The sequence below is a fragment of the Dermacentor albipictus genome, chromosome 1 (assembly GCF_038994185.2).
Source record: "Dermacentor albipictus isolate Rhodes 1998 colony chromosome 1, USDA_Dalb.pri_finalv2, whole genome shotgun sequence".
NCBI classification, from domain to species: domain Eukaryota; kingdom Metazoa; phylum Arthropoda; class Arachnida; order Ixodida; family Ixodidae; genus Dermacentor; species Dermacentor albipictus.
The window spans coordinates 505,322,429-505,341,458 of record NC_091821.1 but is presented as its reverse complement, the minus strand read 5'-3'; the positions used below and the strand labels follow the sequence as shown (position 1 = coordinate 505,341,458).

The following is a 19,030-nucleotide window of genomic DNA, read 5'->3' as shown; positions in this document are numbered from 1 at the left end:
TTAGGTGTCATGACACTTTGTTTTAAATTACAACCATAGACACACCACTAAGATGCCATAATTTTGCTTATTGCTAACGCGTTGACGCTTTTAAAAACATAGCGGAAGTAAATTTGGTAATGTCAGATGCCACCAGGTCACGTCAAGGAGCTTGTGAATGTAGTATTATTACGCCATGCTAAAGATGAAGAGCTTTACATCGCAGCGTACCTGTTCTTCCGTGAAGTTGGTTCCGAGCCGCATTGGGCGATCCTTTTTTGCCAGGGCAGATTGGAATGCCGCGTACGCTACCTCTACGGCGGGAATTTCCGGAAAGAGAGTCGGCGATTGCACCCCCAGGCAGGAAGTCTTGGCAGCCACCGCATCTTTCCACTGTACGGAGACCCACGAATCATCGGAGTTGAGGACACGGCCCTGCGGATCTACCCTGAGGCCTGTGTCGTCCAGGGCACGCACAACGGCCATGGCGTAGGAGAAGCCCAGGCCACCGTAAAACATGGCGGCAGTAGCGTTCGCTGCGTATAGAGGCGCCGACAGCGCAGCCATGGCGATAGACACGGCGTTCGTTATGTAGTCGTAGTTCACGAAAGGCAGCACAAAGTTAAGCGGCAGCGAGAGTGCCTCGGCGTACACGTCCCGCTTGATCAGTTTGCCTGAGTTTTCGTACGCGTTTAAAAAGTACGCAATGAAGGAGCTCTCGTTGAGGGAAAAGTTGCTGTACATAACAGAGAGAGCGTCTTCTGTCAGCAAGCTGTCCGGCAGCCACAAAAGCGTCTTGATAGACTGTAACTTACGGACGGCGGCCCTCTTCGACAATTTGTCAGCCCAGGACACATTGGAAATTTGGTGGATAGCACTGGTGACGACTTCGGAGAGCTGGTCGTTGATTTCTTGCCGCATGGGTTTGGCAAAACGAGGGACAAGATGAAGCGCTACGACGAGAGCTTTGAACGCCGCCTCCACTTCCGTGGCGCAAAATATGTGCCTGTAGAGCCAGGCCCTTTTTTCGTGCCCAACCTTAGAAACTAGCAGGCGTCGGTCTGCGAGGCCGGCGAACACTTGAATGAAAAACCAGGAGATGTGCCGTAGAAGTTCTCTCCTCGTGTACCGCGAGAAGAGGTTATCAATCGTACGCAGCAGCGCCACATCAGAGACAACTAGTGTGCTCGCTGTTGTGAGTAAATCACTTGGCCTTATTGCCTTGTTCAATTCCACGATCCATTGGTTCGGCGACACAGTGTTTGTAAATCGTTCCATGTCTGCGAGGGACACTTCTGCAGGTTCCTTGATGGTTGAATTCAAAACCGCAATCAGCTCGCTAAAGACGCCATTCTCGACAGACGCAATTCGGGCTATTTCCTCTGTGGTCAACTGAGGTTGATCTGGTGCTATCATTCTGTAGAAATGGTTCCAGTAGTCCTCGTAGTTTAGAGCACTGACACTCCTTTGGTATGGGTACCAGAATATCACGAATGTGCCCGGTGAAAGGAATATGAGGGGTCGGCGTTCTCCATTGTTTGTGCTGTTGTGCACGGAAGCAGCTTCGAACCAGAGACCCAAATGCCAGTTGTATGCCATGTCGAGAAGTACGCCCAAAGGATTCGCCGTCGGAAAAGATTCTTCCGGCCAGGATATTCTTAGCCTGCTCATGAAGGCCTTTAGAACCTTGAGGCCTTCGGCGAAGCCTTTGGAAGTGCTTTCAGCGGTGCACAAGTCCAAGGCTGCAATGACCCTTCGACCTGTAGGAATCTGCAGTGCACCAGCCACCATGGACGCGCGGAAGTCGTCAAACCAGTGTCCTGCGAGCGCCGAACTGACGGCCGAGGCGTAGTCGTAGTGTTCCGTCGCAGCAGTCCACCTGGAACAGGCGAAAGCTTCGAAATCTTCGCATGGATCCATGCTCACGTTCACCTTGGCCGCGATGAGGCGGGCGTGGCGGATGCAGCCTTCTGACGCGCAGACGGCAGCAACCTCGTTTACGTTGTATCGGAAAGGCGAGCCGCGCTTAATCCAGGTGAAAGCGACGGCTCCGAAGCAGAGCAGCACGAGCAGCAGGCAGCCGATTCCAATGAACACGAGGACATCCGCATGAGTGAAAGTCTGACGCGAGAACTGGTTGTGGCCCTGCGAAAGGAAGGTCAAGAGTAGTGTCAAATCAAGGCGATCAGTGCTGTAATGCTCGGTAAACCAATAAGGATGAGTACGATACGCTGATTCATTTACGTCATTAAATGTTTAATTCCAAGTAACTAGCTAGCTGTGTTTTAAACGATTCTGCTCCTTCGAAATAGCGACAAATTTCTACCTCTACGAGGCAAATATACATGCGATAGCTGGTGAATGTATGGCAGCAACAGTGCAATAGACGGTTTAGGATAGTGTCAAGCCTCTTGCGCATGCTCTACGCTAGAAATCCGCATAACCCTACAATGTGCGTGCTTGAAGCCTTTTATTTGTATGTACGTGAGCATAAAGGCTTAGATAAGTTATGTGAGTGAGGTTTTAGATGAGCATCTTCCGGCTTTGGTCGGTCGGGTCCATGTGTGTTACTGTCTATGAATGGTTATTTCATACCGATATCTATAATGCACCAAAGTGCATTGGTATCCTTATTGTTCTTTTAAAATATTACTGTGTCCACTTATGTTTTTTCAATACCTGCTTAAATGTTGCCTTGGTGCACATTGAACCAACTACTCATCATTCATGCCTCAAAACTACACGCCTGATAATCTTTTGTCGACTGTCAAGCTTTTAATGTTAGTGTGTGTGTAAGCTACACGAATGTACAAAATCTTCATTATAAGAAGGAAATGTATTTCCCTAATGCAGGAATCAGCAAGCGGCTGCTCGGTAAGTAAAATTCACTAGTTCGTGATTTTCATGGCGTGGAAAGATTTACTCGAAACCTGCTTTCTTGTTGCCAACATTTTTTATTGTTCTTTTTAGTACGTGTGATGTGTGACTGTATTGCTGTGCAAATGTAATCATGAAGTGAAATGTGTATAACGTGAAAGAATAGACTGCCGAGTTCCACATTCAAGCGTGTATGTTTATATGCGCTGGCAATGTGCATCACTGTTATGTGCCGTATAAAATAATAAGAACAAACAAGAGTTGCGGTATTTGGCACCTGGTGTCTGCGAATATGCGAAACATTACCGTGCGACTGGCCGCTCGAGGCACATTGCGTGTACTAGTGGGCTTCTTTCAGGCTCATTAAAACACTTTTATGTAGCACGCTGTTACGGCTACCACCAATCGTTACCAGCTGGTACCAATTTGTACAAGGCGGGGTTTAGGCGACTTTCTAGAGTGTCTGTTTGGAGCTCGAACCATACTGACCATCGGAGATGGTTCGGCAGGGCAGATGAGATGATGTAAAAACAAATAACAGAAGTTTAATACATCCTTACGGGTGAGCGGTGCACTCCAAAATAATAAAAAAAAATACAGAAACGTTCAGCCTGTGTGCTCCTGCACGCAAGGGCAGCAAAGATGTATCCGTGGCGTCTCGCTGGCTTTCTTATGCCTTGCGCCATCCGGGCAACTATGTACTCTCTTGTTCCCCGGTGGACGGACTTGTACGCACGCTGGTCAGCGCACACAGAGGAATACGAAGAATAGCCACTCACTGGTGTGGAAATGGGGTGTGCAGGTAACGTCGGCCGGTCAACACACTGGCCAACTCCCACACACGAATTCGGAGAAAAAACCAGTCACTAGCGGAGCACAGTAGAGAGTAGGATTTGCACTGGTGAATAATCCCGTCGGACACAACCGACGGACAAGTCTTTTCATGTTGACGAGCGTGACGATTAGGCACGTCGTGCCTCAGGCGCTTGGCATCCGTTTCCTTCATCGCCGCACACAGTGAAACATAACAACGCTTTGAACAACAGAAAGCTCTATCGGACGTTTTTTATGTTGCTCTACAATTTTGTGATTGACACTTTTTCGCGTAATTGTAAAATGAGAAGTGGGTAATGAATTAAAACTAATCATGTAATTAGGCAGATTGCCCAAAAATACTATCAGTATCTCCATGCGACGGCAAACAACACTACCTTGGTTCTGCACCACTACGTGGCGTTTGCATAGTTTTAAATCTTGGTGCGTGATATTTGGGACACCCTGTATATTGCGCATCAAGGCGGCCCACTGTGCCAGGTGATGCACTTAAGCGCGCAGGTAATCTCCAACACCAACACATCGTACTTGTCATTTTGTCGTCGTCATTCTACGGCCATAAGCTCGTCGTCGTCATTCCATTCTCACAAGTCGGTCGTCGTCATTCCACTGTCGTCATGCCATTGTCGTCACAGTCTACCCCATGACGTCGTAGTCACTCCTTTGTCATCCGTGCTGCCGCCTGGCTACAGCTCTGAATAATTGGCCGGCATCGGACATAGTCCTATAACAACCGGTTATAGAGCGAATCGATGGGTCTCTTCACGAATGCATTGTTCATACATAATGTTATGCCGCCATCACGCCGTCATCATCGCACCAATATCTTCTATGCTGGGTCGTGGATACAATCCTGGACGATCGGCCGCTGCCGGAGATTGGACAAAGGAGCACCCAATATAGTGCGAATCATACTGGCTCACAGCGGCAGGTGATGCACGTAAACGTGGACCTGAGCTTCAACGGCAAGACGCCGTCACAGCCATGCCATCATCGTCGTTTTGTAGTCATTGATCTGTCGTCCACGATTCATCGTCCTCATGCCGCCGTGGTCGTCTCATCTTCGTCATTTTGTCGTAGTGATTACACTGTCGCCACCCCTCTCACGTCATCCATTTCTCGTCACGATGCAAGACGATGACCTTTTGAATTTTGTCAATCAATTGTCGTAATGCTGTCGCCATCGCACAGACGTCGTCAGTGCAGCTTTTTAGAACACTGTAATAATTTTCGCATAGTCGTTGTGCCGTCGTCGTCATTCGAGCTTCGTCATTCCCTTCTTTACACTCTCGTCCTCATGCTGTCGTTTCGTAGTATCCGCATTATTCAAACATTGCTATTGCAATGTCGTCACGCCTTTGTCGTTAATGCAGCAACGTCAGCCGATGGACGTGGAGCCATTGTTGTCCCAGTCTTGCCATCATTCCGTCGTCATATCGTGGGCAACATTGCATCGTTGTCACAAGTCGTCCTCTCACGTAGTTGTCGTTGCGTTGTCGTTTTATGGTAGTGATTTCCATTGTCGTTACGCTGTCGTCTTCTACCATCGCCGCATCATTGTCGTCACGCCGTGTTTTTCAAACTATTGTAATAATTTCAGCATCGTCCCTTATTGTCGTCATAGCGTCGTCATCATTTCACCTAAACAGTTTTCTTCGTCAAGGCATCATTGCCATACCGTAGGCACCATTCGAACACCAGGTCACGTTGTCGTAACGCTGTCGTCGTCACTCCAGTGTCTTCACCCAATGGTATCCATGCTGCCGTCGCCATTCTAGCGCTGCCATTGGGTCATCATAATACAGTCATCCTTTTGACGTTGGGGTCCTTCTTTCATCCTTATTATTTCGTAGTCAACAGTGGCATGTGCGTGATCGAGCGCAACATGTTTATGTTGAGCGACGTCGCTCCCACTGAAACATTGTCCAGCTGGATCTTATGAGTTCTACGTTTAAGTGATTACTAAGGGGAAGCATGATTTTTTTTTTGAAGACTGCGATGAAAGATTCGCTTAACCCAATTCTAACAGCGCGTGGAATCCGCAGGTAATTTCTTTTTCTTCTTCTCTTCCTTCTTTTGCTGCCCCGCCTACTGCCAGCGGTGCTATTGCGCGTTCTGCATTAGACAGTTCACCGAGGTTACGTGCCATAATCGGCCGCATTGCATGCAGTACCTCTTACGTAAAGACATTTCTGCGTGTGAGCTTCAATTTCTCGATGGAGGCAGTGCTCCCTGAAATTAAAGTTGAGCGACCTTCTGTCTGTAATTTCTGCGACTATCCCGCCGTGCAGTCACTCGATAGATATCAAATACCACTGCATAACGCGTGATCTACGCGCCGCTCTTGCCTGTTTGCAGTGACCAAAACTGGTGAGAAGCCCTTTAAACTTGCCATGTCACAACGTTAACTCAATTTACGTAAACAGCATGAGCACGACAGCGTACATATCATTCACAGTGAGGAGAGTGGTATCTGTTTAGCGCGTTTTTCAGCGTGTGCTACTCAAGAGTCTAATTAGATAAATATTGAGTGTATAGAGGGTGCTTCTCTTAACTTGAGCCAAACAATAAACATATGCAAATGATACGTAGTCTATTAATTATTTAGAACTAATTATCTAATTCGACGGTGTGTAAAAAAATAGTCTGACTATTTTCAAGCGACGGCGAACAGCATTATCTTGGTTCTGTCCACCTACGTGGCATCTGCATGTATATGAAGTTTTTTATCAAGTTACGTGAAACACCCTATATGTACTGTCGGCCAAAAAACTAAACAGACCACGGCTTAGGTGGCCGGAGCGGCTGCGCTGCCCCACCGTGGCGCTGCTATCAAGCTCCACTCGGGTGCCGCGGTGTGTAGGCCGCGGCTCCAATAGGATTTCGTTTAGCCGTGGCTGAGCTTCTTAGGCTGGATGATTGCGATGAGAGTAGCGCCCACGCATCGCTTAACTTCCAGAATCTTGCCGCGGTCAAGGAAACGTTCTTGACTGCGGCTTTCTCCTGCAGCGCGGAGAGAAATCTAGCACCCCTTCTTCCTTTCCCTCAACCCAGGCACGTACCCAGGATTTTTTTTCGGGGGGAGGGGAAGAAGCCCAATGTAACTCTATGCAAATGTGGGGGGGGGTATCTTTACTAGAACTAATGTCAATAACGCCTGCCATTCGCCATAAAGACGCATAACACCGCAAAAGAATAATGAATTAAGGTGTATCTCGCAGGTACGCCTGTAAGATACACCTCTTCTTTACTTGGCAAACAAGGCATCACACCAAATGGACTCGCACAGGAAAGAAGCGTTGGAAGGACACTGCCAAGTACAATTTAAATAGACCAAGTGGAAAATAAAGATTTATATGGTAGCATACAGGAAGGGGTACTCTACAATGGATTACATCCATATCATCAATCAGGTAACCGACAAATCTGCAGACTGCCATAAGTCTCTCTATATGGCTTTCATAGATTACGAAAGGGCATTTGATTCAGTTGAGATACCAGCAGTCATAGAGGCGTTATGTAATCAAGGAGTACAGGACGCTTACGTAAACATCTTCGAAAGTATCTGCTGAGATTCCACAGCGACATTCATTCTCGACAAGAAACGTAGGAAGATGCCTATAAAAAGGGGGTCTGACAAGGAGACACAATCTCTCCAATGCTATTCACTGCGTGCTTGGAAGAAGTATTCAAGCTATGAAATTACGACGGCTCAGGAGTAAGGATAATCGGTGAATACCTCATCAACCTTCGATTTGCAGATGACATTGTCCTCTTCAGGAAAACAGGGGACGAGTCACAACAAATGATTCAGGACTTTACCAGGGAGCATATAAGAGTGGGATTAAAGGTTAGTATGGAGAAGACAAAGATCTATAGCCGGGCAAAGGTACAAGTGTTCAGAGTCGCCAGTCAGCCTCTAGAGTCTCTGAAGGAGCACATTTACCTAGGCCAATTATTCACAGTGCACCCTGATCATGAGAAGGAAATCCAGAGAACAATAAAAATGGGTTAGAGCGCATTCAACACACATTGTCAGATCCTGACTGCAAAATTACCATTATATTTGAAAATAAAAATGTACGACCAATGCATTCTACCGCTGCTGACATATAGGGCGGAAGCTTTGAGACTGGCAAAGAAGGCCACACTGAAAAGTCGTTTTTCTTGCAAATATATGATTTTTCGTTTTTTATATTTTAAGATAACCCAAACATTTAGCAACATATTTCAAAAAACAGTATGTCCCTATCACGATTACTTTGGGTATTACAGCGAGTTTTTGAACCCTTATGCTCATATTGCGAAACCGAAACTAAATTGCAGTGGTTTTGGAAATCAGTTATATTTCCTTTGTATAGTTATTATTTTGAGTATTTCTTATTATCAGCTGTTTGTATTATTAGATGGTATTTCTATGCCTGGTTATGCGTTTACTATTCCGCTAAAATCTCTATAACACGGCTACAAGGGAGATGCTGACGCTTCAAGAACATTTGTTGTTTACCTTGGTCAGGCGTCGCATAGCTGCTGTTTAAATTGCAAATTGCGTTTTCGCGATTCTCGCAGGTCCGAAGGCGTAAAAATTAGGCCACTTAGACCACTTTTTGACTAGTATGGCAAAGGTCAGAGTGCAGACAAGACGCAAACGTAAGTTTGCCGGGAACCAACACACGACGAAGCGTCCTTCTGCTCAGCTAGTGGGCAAGGGCGTTTCAGCAAGTGCCAAGACGCTTTGGAACACCTAGAAAAGCTACGAAGCTCTTTTGCCAGATTCTGCTCTCCAAGGGAACAGGATAGTTGACTTTGATATCCTTTCTTCAGTTGTTTTGAGTGCCAGCATGCCCTGAATGGAAGAATTCATCACTGAAGCTGGAAGAACACTCTCATCAAGGGATTTGATCTACCTGTGTGGTTGTGTGTGCTGTGTGTGGCTTCGAGCACTCGTCCAATACATCGAAAAGAATCGTGCGTGCTAATGAGACCAATGTTCGACTGGTGCATACAATGCACCAGTGGGAAAGGCATGCAGGTGCGACAACGTTCTCTATAGTAATGAACATGCCTCCCCCTGCGCATCATTCCACCTATAACAGAACATCATCTCAACTGTCTGCAGCAGAAGAAAAAGTAGCATCGAAGTCGATGACTGATGCTGCTTCAGAAGTTTGTCGTGTCATAAGTAGTAATGAGTGCTGTGTAAAGTGATGGAACGTGGCAGAAGCGTGGACATTCATCTTTGAACGGCTGTGTGTCGGTGATTTCTGTCGACGAAGGAAAAGTTATTGATGTCGAGGCATATTCCAGCACATGCACGGCCTGCAAAACCAAACGAAAGTTCCACCCAATAAGTGCGTCATACAAGGGCTGGAAAGCAAAAAGTCAAACTTCCTGCCACGCAAACCATAAAAGAAGTGCAGGTAGTATGGAGACCGTTCGTTTGTACAGAATATTGGAGAGATCACAGGTAACATCAGGCTTGAAGTACCTGGAGTACTATGGTGATAGTGATTGAAAGAGGTATGCCATTGTAATGGACATGTATAGGCAAAAACAGCGAGCAGAAACTTGAGTGCACTGGGCATGTCCAGAAGCGTGTCGGCTGCCACCTGAGGAAGCTCAAGAAAACAGTGGGTGGACTTGGTGATAAAGAAAAGTGGACCTATGCCCTCATTGAGCGCTTGCAAAACTGCTATAGGATCGCTATAAGAGCTAACCTGGGAAACTTTTCAGAGATGAAACAAGCCACCCTGGCCAGCCTCTTCCACTTCATGCGCAACCAAGAAACGGCCTGTGCCCATTAGGACCGAAGAGCTGGTGCTGGTACGAAAATGTAGAATCACTCGGCCAAGGGATGTACGTCCACAAAGGAGGACTTCCGAATGATGTGCTAAGCAAAGTAAAAGCTGTGTTCAGTGATCAGTGCTCTGGTGAACTTTTATCGAAGTGTAGGCATGGCAAGACACAAAAGGCAAATGAATACTTCAATGGACTTATATGACAGCTGGCTCCCAAGAAGGCGTATGTCAGCTTGCCTACAATACTGTATGCCTTGCATGACGCTGTTGCACACTAATAATTGGAGCATATGCACCCTGGACACACTGAGGCGGGCTGGCATTGAACCAGGGTACTACATGGCAAGAGCTTGCAATGCCAGAGACTGCCAGCGCTTGCAGAAGGCTCTACGCAAATGAACTGACGAGACTAAACGGGCAAGAGAGAAAAAGCGAGTTGCCGCACGAACAAAAACAGAATCTGCTGCATCTCGCGAGGGCCCCAGCTATGAGCCTGGCGCAGTTTAGGCCTCTAAGTGTTGTTTCTAACATGCTTCACATGGTTCGAAATCTTTATGTTTTTCTCAAAACAAGATTTTGCTTCACCTCATGTTACGCAAAGGGTGATAACTTTTTTAATGAATATTTTGGAATTGAATGTTGCGTGCTCATTCCTCAGATACAGATGCGTGAAATGAGCCAGGATGAAAAACACTGATGCAATAAATGTGACCAAAACTGATAATTTCCTGACCTTTGTTAAGTTTTTGGAGGATTTCTTTTTTGGTGTTTATCACATTATGTTTATCCCGGTTCATTCCATAGGACATACATTTAGCTACACAAATGCCAAAGCTTTCCTCAATTCTTTATTTCAGCAGTTACTTATCATTGCTGCAGCCACTACCAATTTCGGCACAATTCTTTAATACTACCTCCCTGAAAAAAACTCTTTCTTGCACTTTAAGTAGTGAAATAGGTTACTTAAAACGTGAATAATCGCACAAAAATTATTGTAATCCTGGCTGCTGCATTGAAATTTTTTTTCAATGCACCATCAACTTGCTCAACTTGCCGGGTAGGGGACAAAAATCAACCGTCGCCCGCCGTCAAGGTCCTCCTCCACGACCGCGCCAGGGCCCTGTAACGCCGTAATGTCATCGACTACCGCCACCAGCACGCCCACCCGTCGCCTAACGCAGATACCCAAGGAAGACAGACGTTTGGCGCGCTCCTGACCACCGCCCGTTCTGCTACCACTGTGGCGAAGCCGGCCATGTGTACCGCCGATGCCCATACCGCGACCTGGGATTGCGAGGGTTCCCTGTCAACGCACCGCGCCCTCGGAAAGGTGAACGCCCTCGTGACGTCGCCGACTACCTCGCAGCTACTCAGTGGAGCCCTCGACGGCCATCCCGGTCGCCGTCACCAGTCCGCTACCTGTCGCCGCCGCGCCGTCCATACACTGGCCCAGCACGGGGCCGCTCTGCGAGCCCATATCCGTGAAACTAAAAGCAGCAACCGATGGAGGTGCGGTTGCTCTTCGTCGAACTGACGAAGATCCTCCGCCGCCGACGAAAAAGCCGAAAATTCTGTCTAGACGACAGGCCAACGAGACGCTGCCATCCCGACGAAGTCTCGAAGCAAAGAATACGCCAACGAAAGAAGACCTGACGACACCACGTATCAGCCACAGGCCAACGCGACGCAGCCGTGATCCGACGCCAAGACCTAATTGTAATGCAAGACAAAGAACTACCGACCTCGACGTGCTTCTCGACGGCCAGGCAGTTACCGCCTTAGTGGACACAGGGGCTGATTACTCCGTCATGAGTGGACCCATCGCCGCCCAGCTAAAGAAACTTAGGACCGCATGGGAAGGCCCTCAAATTGGGACCGCTGGAGGGCACCTCATCACGCCGACTGGAGACTGCACGGCAAGAATTACCATTCATGACCGGATTTACCCTGCCACCTTTGTTATCCTCCAACAGTGTTCACGAGACGTCATTCTCGGTATGGACTTCCTGAACCAACACGGCGCAATCATCGCCCTGAAGTCGAAGTCAGTAACGCTGTTGGAAGATAAAGCGATACCGCCGGAGAGCTCTGGTAGTCACCACGCCTTGAGTGTGTTCGAAGATCAAGTGAGCATCCCGCCTCGCTCCAGCATTCTTATTTCGGATGACACCGAAACACCCACTGACGTAGAAGGCGTCATCGAAGGTGACCAACGTCTACTGCTCGACCGCGAAATTTGCGTCTCAAGAGGGATCACCCGACTGCACGGAGCAAACACGAAAGTGTTGCTGACAAACTTCAGCCAGGAGTTCAACCACATCAACAAGGGCACGATGATCGCATACATCGAGGAAATTCTGCAAACCAGCCCACTGTCAAGGTCCCCCTCCACGACCGCGCCAGGGCCCTGTAATGCCGCAATGCCGTCGACCATCGCCGCCGCCATGAGCACGCCCACCCGTCGCGTAAAGCAGCTACCCGAGGAAGACAGCCGTTTGGCGCGCTCCTGACCACCGCCCACTACGGTCATCGGGGTAGATGCGGAAAATCCGAAACGCGTATGTCCTCTCGGATTTTCCGCATCTACCCCGATGAACGTAGTTCCCGAATCAGACTTGAACATAAATCCAAGTCTCCCCGTGATTAAGCAACAACAGCTCAGAAGTCTATTTCGACGATACAAAGAATGATCTTCGACGTCATCAAAGATTCGACAAACACCAGTCGCAAAGCATCGCATAATAACCGATGAGTGCGCTAGACCACTCCGCCAGAGCCCTTATCGTGTTTCTACGCGAGAACGTGAAGCTATAAGGCACCAATTCGACGAAATGCTGTGCGACGACATCATCCAGCCGTCAAAAAGCCCGTGGGCATCTTCTGTAGTCTCGGTGAAGAAAAAGGACGGAACCCTACGTTTCTGCGTCGATTATCGTCGTCTAAACAAAATCACGAAGGACGTATACCCCCTACCCCAGATAGACGGCGCATTGGATCGGCTCTGCAACGCTAAATACTTCTCGTCGATGGATTTCAAGTCTGGCTATTGGCAAATAGAAGTCGACGTAAGAGATCGCGAAAAGACCGCCTTCATCACGCCAGACGGCTTCTAAGAGTTCAAGGTTATGCCACTTGGACTGTGCTCGGCGCCTGCAACGTTCTAGTGCGTGATAGACATGGTTTTAGCAGGATTGAAGTGGCAGACCTGCCTCGTTTACTTTGATGACGTCGTTGTCTTCGCCGGAAATTTCGACGATCACCTTAGGGGGCTTGCAACGGTACTAGAGGCCATCAGGTCACCAGGGCTTACTCTGAAGACGGAAAAGTGCCGCTTCGCTTACGACGAGCTTCTCTTTCTAGGCCACGTCATCAGCAAATCTGGGGCCCTATAACGTAAAACTATTCCAATATGTTTCTATTCCAATCTCCTGACGTCAAATTTGCGTAACCACCGACGCAAGCACCGGGCGGTCACCCACAGGGTTGTCTGTACAGACCAATCAAACACTTTCCTAGTTCATAGGAGGTCACTTTTGTTTGCTTGAAAAACTAATAACATTGCCTGCACTGAGCGGCTTGTCGTATCCAATTGGCTGACAAGAGGCGAGGAGAACGCTCAAGTGGAGAGGGATCCGCTGGGGCAGAGCCAGTGCACTAAAAATCGATAACCGGATGAAGAAGGTGGTGCCGGCGTCTGCGATTGGTCGGCTTTCCCTTACTTAGCTTGTGGTGGCTGGTCGAAAATCGCGGCGGTATGCAACGGAAGCTTAAGAATGACGCTAAACTGACCCTCAGAAAAGAAGAGTTGGCAGAATGAGGTGGTAAACGTGCCGAAACTGCTCGAAAACGTTACGCGGCCACGCAAGAAGCTTTATTATACGCAAATACACCCATGCTCTCCGGGAGGTGCGAGTAGCCATGCAGCGTCTCAGCAATCGGCGGCAGCCATCTTTTATTCCTTTCGGAACGGGGCAGCCTGCGGCTATTCCGAAGAAAATTCAGTTTTGTTCGGCATATTAATGCATCTTTATCGCGTACACGTCACTTTGACGCGGTGAGTTTGTGCGGTTTTGTGACGTCGCGTGACAGGCAGGTGAAGTGGGTGCAGCCCGAAAACTTTTTACCAATAGCCGAGGGCTAATGGTGAAAAGAGGTCAAATCAGAAATGACTGTTTTTCTTTTTTCTGTAAAATCATGCATAATCAGTACGTACACGTTATATCAGATGGGGAGCTATCGCGGTTTTCGTGACGTCACGTGACAGACAGGTGAAGTGGGGGTGGTCGAAAAAAGTTTTTGACGAATCGCGGAGGGCTGATAGCAGAATTGGAATAGAAAAGTTTGGAATAGTTTTACGTTATAGCACCCCTGGAGTACGCCCTGACCGGCAGAAGACAGCTGCTATCGCAATGTTCTCGCAGCCCATCGACATGAAGGCAGTGCGTAGATTCCTCGGCATGTGTGCCTACAACAGGCGCCTTTGTCAAAGACTTTTCACGCATCGCGGAGCCGCTAACGCATCAAACCAACTCTGATATCGAGTTCAAGTGGGAAACGCCGCAGGCTGATGCATTTCAAGAAGTCAAACGACGCATGCAGTCACCGCTGGTACTTGCACAATCCGACGAGAACGCCGATACCGAAATCCACACTGACGCCAGTAGCCTAGGCCTCGGTGCCGTCCTAGTCCAGAGGAAAGTCAGACTTGAACGGGTGATATCTTATGCCAGCCGGTCGCTGTCAAAACCGGAAGGCAATTATTCTACGACTGAAAAGGAATGACTCGCCATCATTTGGGCTACAGCATAACGCCGCCCTTACCTATATGGGAGGCCATTCAAAGTGATCAGCGACCATTACGCGTTGTGTTGGCTGGCTAACTTAAAGGACCCTTCAGGACGGCTGGCATCATGGAGCCTCAGACTACAAGAATACGACATCACTGTTACCTACAAGTCCGGACGAAAACACTCAGATGCCGATTGCCTATCACGCGCCCCCATTGACCCACCGGAGCAAGATGAGGAGGATGACGACGCCTTCCTTGGAATAATAAGCGCGGAAGACCGCCGAACAGCAACGAGGAGACCCCGAGCTAAAAGCCTTAGTCGAGTATTTGGAAGGGCACACCGACTTTGTTCCTAGGCCATTTAAGCGTGGATTGTCTTCAAAACAACCTACTCGTGAAGAACTTCTCACCAGTCCGCGCCAACTACCTTCTTGTTGTTCCGTCGGCGCTGCGTTCAGAAGTACTTCACGCCCTACATGACGATCGACCGCTGGATACTTCGGATTTTCCTGGACGCTATCGAGGATACAGGAAAGGTATTATTGGCCGCGTCTGACCGCCGATGTAGCCCGTTATGTCAGAACATGCCGAGACTGTCAGCGACGCAACACAGCACCAACAAGGCCAGCGCGATCACTACAGCCAATCGACCCTCCTTGCCGACCATTCCAGCAGATCGGGATGGTCTTGTTGGGACCCTTTCCGATGTCAACTTCCGGAAATAAGTGAATCGTCGTGGCGATGGACTATCTCACCCGCTTCGATGAAACTAAAGCTCCACTGAAAGGCAGCGCAGCCAAAGTGGCGAAATTTTTCGTCGAGAACATCCTACTGCGACATGGTGCTCCAGAAGTCCTCATCACCGACAGAGGAACGGCTTTTACAGCAGAGCTCACCCAAGCCACTCAGCAATACAGCCAGACATGCCACAAGAGGACAACTGCCTACCATCCGCAGACGAATGGTCTCACGGAGCGCCAGAACAAGACCCTTGCCCACATGCTAGCAATGCAAGTCGACGTCGAGCACAAGACGTGGGATGCGGTCCTGCCGTACGTAACATTCGCTTAGAACATGGCGGTGCAAGAAACAACGCAGATCACGCCATTTAAGCTGGTTTACGGCAAGAAACCGACGACGACGCTCGACGCCATGCTGGCGCACGTCACAGACGAGGAAAATCTTGACGTCGCTACCTATCTCCAGCGCGCAGAAGCTCGACAGCTGGTCCGCCTACGGATCAAGAACCAGCAGCGTACCGACAGCCGACAACCTCCGGCGACACTTCGTCGAGTACCAGCCCGGCGACCTTGTTTGGGTATGGACCCCGATACGCCGACGAGGACTGAGAGAGAAACTATTGCGACGCTATTTCCGACCCTACAAGGTCAGCGAAGTATTGGCGTGCTGGGCTATGAGGTCGTGCCAGACGGCATTTCGCATTCACAGCGGCGCCGCGCACGATCTGAAGTAGTCCACGTGGTGCGCCTCAAACCCTTTTACGGACGCTGACGATCTTCCTTATTTTAACGCGATAGCGTTAAGGAGCTCGTGTCGCAGAAAAGCCGGTGTCGTCGGCGTCGGTGTCGGTGTCGGCGTCGGTGTCGGCGTTTTGCGGCGTTGACCGTGAGCGATAAATCACGGCAGGAACTCCATAAATAAAAAGCAACTTCCAAGATGGGCTGGGTGGGAATCGAACCAGGGTCTCCAGAGTGTGAGACGGAGACGCTACAACTCAGCCACGATTTCGATGCTTCCAAAAGGTACAAACGCGCCTCTAGTGAATGCGGTGTTGCCTTCGAAACGAGCCGTGGAAAGTTATACTGTAGTGTATATCGGTAATTATGAGCATGTAACTTACAGAAGTCGCAATTACACGAGTAGCGAAGTGCGTTTCGCTGCATTTCTTCTGCGCTTTCCGCACACGGAGAGCCATCTTGCGGCAAACACAGAAGACCCCCTCCTCTCCATGTACGGCGCTGCCCCGACAGATGGCGCGCCACGCGCGCATTGGAGCTGTCGCGGCTCGGACTCTCTCCCCTGACAACCCTTCGCCTTGCTTCCTCTGTAGAATCAAGCGTCCTTCCTTTCTTTAGATCACTATCTCTCTATCTCTCTGCCCGTGCCGATCACGGCGTTTGGCTGGCGTGCATCATTTCCCCCTCCGGGATACCGAGTGCTTTGGTTCGCTCCGCTTGCTCAGGCGCACGTTTCGTTGCTGCGCCGAACGCCGCGTTGCTCGACCATATGGCTCGACGCTCACCGCGTCTGATGCGGGGCGCCTCGTAAGTGATGGCTGCCCTGTAGCCCATTGTCTTACACCCATTGGCGGGTCGACGGGAACGCTATAGCGTTCCACTCTTGAAGGCGAAGCTTAAGCGTCCTCCAATTTTTTGTTGTTTTCTTTGCTACGACTGCTTTTCTTCATTACTTTCGTTTGTTTGTAGCATCGGGTGGATGTTTCTTAAGAGCGGGGGTATTGACACATGTACTTGTCTTTATCGGGCGACTACGTTACGCCGCCTAATGGCCAGAACACATGGAGCGAACTTTTACGACGAAGTTCGGGCGGCAGAAAATCTGCCGCGGCGCGAGCTGTTGTCGCGCTGCGCGGGACGCGCCTGCATGTATCCGAAGTTTCTGGAAAGTTGTCGATGCTTCTATCCGCTGTCTGTTGTCGCCGAACCTTGTGTTATCTGATTTCATCGCATGATCCGAATGGTGTAGAACTTTGTGGAAAGCACGCGGGTCCCAACGATTAATCTGGAACATTCGACGACTGCTGTATAAAAGCCGACGCGCTTGACCCAGTGATCAGGTTTTCGACGATCGCCGACCGTGATCGCCGCTGTCGTTGTGCTATAAGTGTAGCCTTTTTCGTGGGCACAGGTTCGCCCAACAAAAGTTAGTTTTGTCGTTCACAATATTGCTACTGTGTTCTTCAACGTCACCGCCACGTGACAATATTGTACGAGCGTGTCAGCAAGCACTATAGGTGGGATGAGACGCTAATGCTCGTCAACATCATTTTATATTTACGGGGCACAGTTCACGTGTGGTTTAACACGCACCAAGAGGAACTGATGAGTTGGGACGCATGAAAAGAGAAGATACGCGAATTGTTTGGCCGATGGGTCGTACGACAAATGGCAGCCAGGTACGAACTCGCGGTCAGTGCACAGACGACGACGGAATCATACGTCGCATATATCCAAGACGTGCTAGTCTTGTGCTGCACCATTGACAAATACACGCCAGAGGCGGACAAGGTTGGCCACGTGTTGAAAGGCATAGCTTACGATGCCTTCAACATACTCATGTGTAAATACTGCGCACGGTTGACTCTATCATAAACAAAAGGCCGTCATTTTGAACAAGCGAAAAGGAGGCGCATTACTCACTGTTTCGCAAGACTCCCGGAAGCTGCTGCGACATCCGCATGCGAAGATCCCGTGAAGCCCCCTCCGTTCTCAACGCCTACCAAGCAAAACAGGGTTGTTCGCCAGGAGCTCGAAGCCATGGCTCCAGCCGCTGATGAGGCATCTGCTCACGATCATTTGGGAACAATATCTTACATTCAAGCCGCCGTTAGTCAAGGGTTTGTGAATATGGGCATCCCACAAGCCACCTGTCACGCATCTCAGCCCTTGCGCGCTTCCGGTCCTCAGACTGAATACCGCCCCACTTGTTGCTGCTGCCGCTTCCGCTCCCCGATTCACACCCCACTACAGAAACTCATCTCAGTGGAGGACACCAAACTGTTTTTCTTGCGCTCGCGTCTGCGACATTTCACCCCACTGCCGCAATCGTCAGTATTACCGACCCAGGTTCCCCGGTGACCACCGCCAGGATCGTGGCCCGTCTTCTAGCACATCGCTTCTCGACTACCACCTTCCGATCCGTGAACCTCACCGTCTATCTTCGCACTCTGCACTGACGTACGCCAATATTGCCGCTCCAGGAGACTGGTCTAGCCGATCGCCGTCACCTCAGAGTCGCCAGTCGCGCTCTGCTCAGCGCCATCGCTCTATACCTCCCCCGCTTACTTTGGCGATCACCCGGGAAACTAGCCACTGCACCTCCCGTAGGTGAGGCTGCATTGACGACAAGGACCGAAAAAGCTATATTGACACCCGCCCTTCAAGACGCAATTTGCTCGATGATCTCGCCGATGGCGGGAGCTTTACTGCTCTTATTGATACTGGCACCCACATATCTGTTACCAGTTCTACGCTAGCCCTGACGCTGCCTACGAAAAGTGCTGACACCTGCCGTCTCTCCTACTGTGCGAGTAGCTGGCGGCACCCGAACACAGGTTCTTGGTATGTGCACTGCCCGCGTTACTGTTGCCGGCTACCACCCTTCAGTTCTCTTCGCAGTTCTCGACGCTTGCCCACATGTCCTTCTTGGCATTGGCTTCTTGACCGCGCACTCTGCTCTCATCGATTGTTCTACTGGCATTTTGCGGTGCGAACTGCCATTGTGTTCTGATGACGCCGCATAACGCAACACTCGCCTACGTTCTGTGCAGTTTCTGTGACTGTCTGCTCAGGCTGCTACTTACGTCCCTCTGTCACCGCTTCCCCCAGTACAGGATGGTGTCTATGTGGTCGCTCTAGTCACAGATCTGGTCCTCTTGTGCAACATCGAACTTACTCACACTATAGTGGTTGTTGCCAACAATATAACGTTGCTTCCAGTACTCAACCTTCCTACTTGGACACATATTCTTTCACAAGGAATTTTTCCAGCC

At 49.5% G+C, this 19,030-nt stretch overlaps 1 protein-coding gene and 1 pseudogene across 1 annotated transcript in view; one reads left to right on the top strand and one right to left on the bottom strand.

Annotated features, from left to right (window-relative positions):
* The window catches only part of LOC135907562 (endothelin-converting enzyme 2-like), a 103,881-nt gene that overhangs the window by 9,641 nt on the left and 75,210 nt on the right, over positions 1-19,030 (bottom strand). The window contains exon 4 of the mRNA XM_065439240.1: positions 211-2,124. Within this exon, the coding sequence (XP_065295312.1) occupies positions 211-2,124 (1,914 nt within the window). The remainder of the gene's footprint in view (positions 1-210; positions 2,125-19,030) is intronic.
* Positions 8,307-9,995, top strand: LOC139046778 (uncharacterized; annotated as a pseudogene).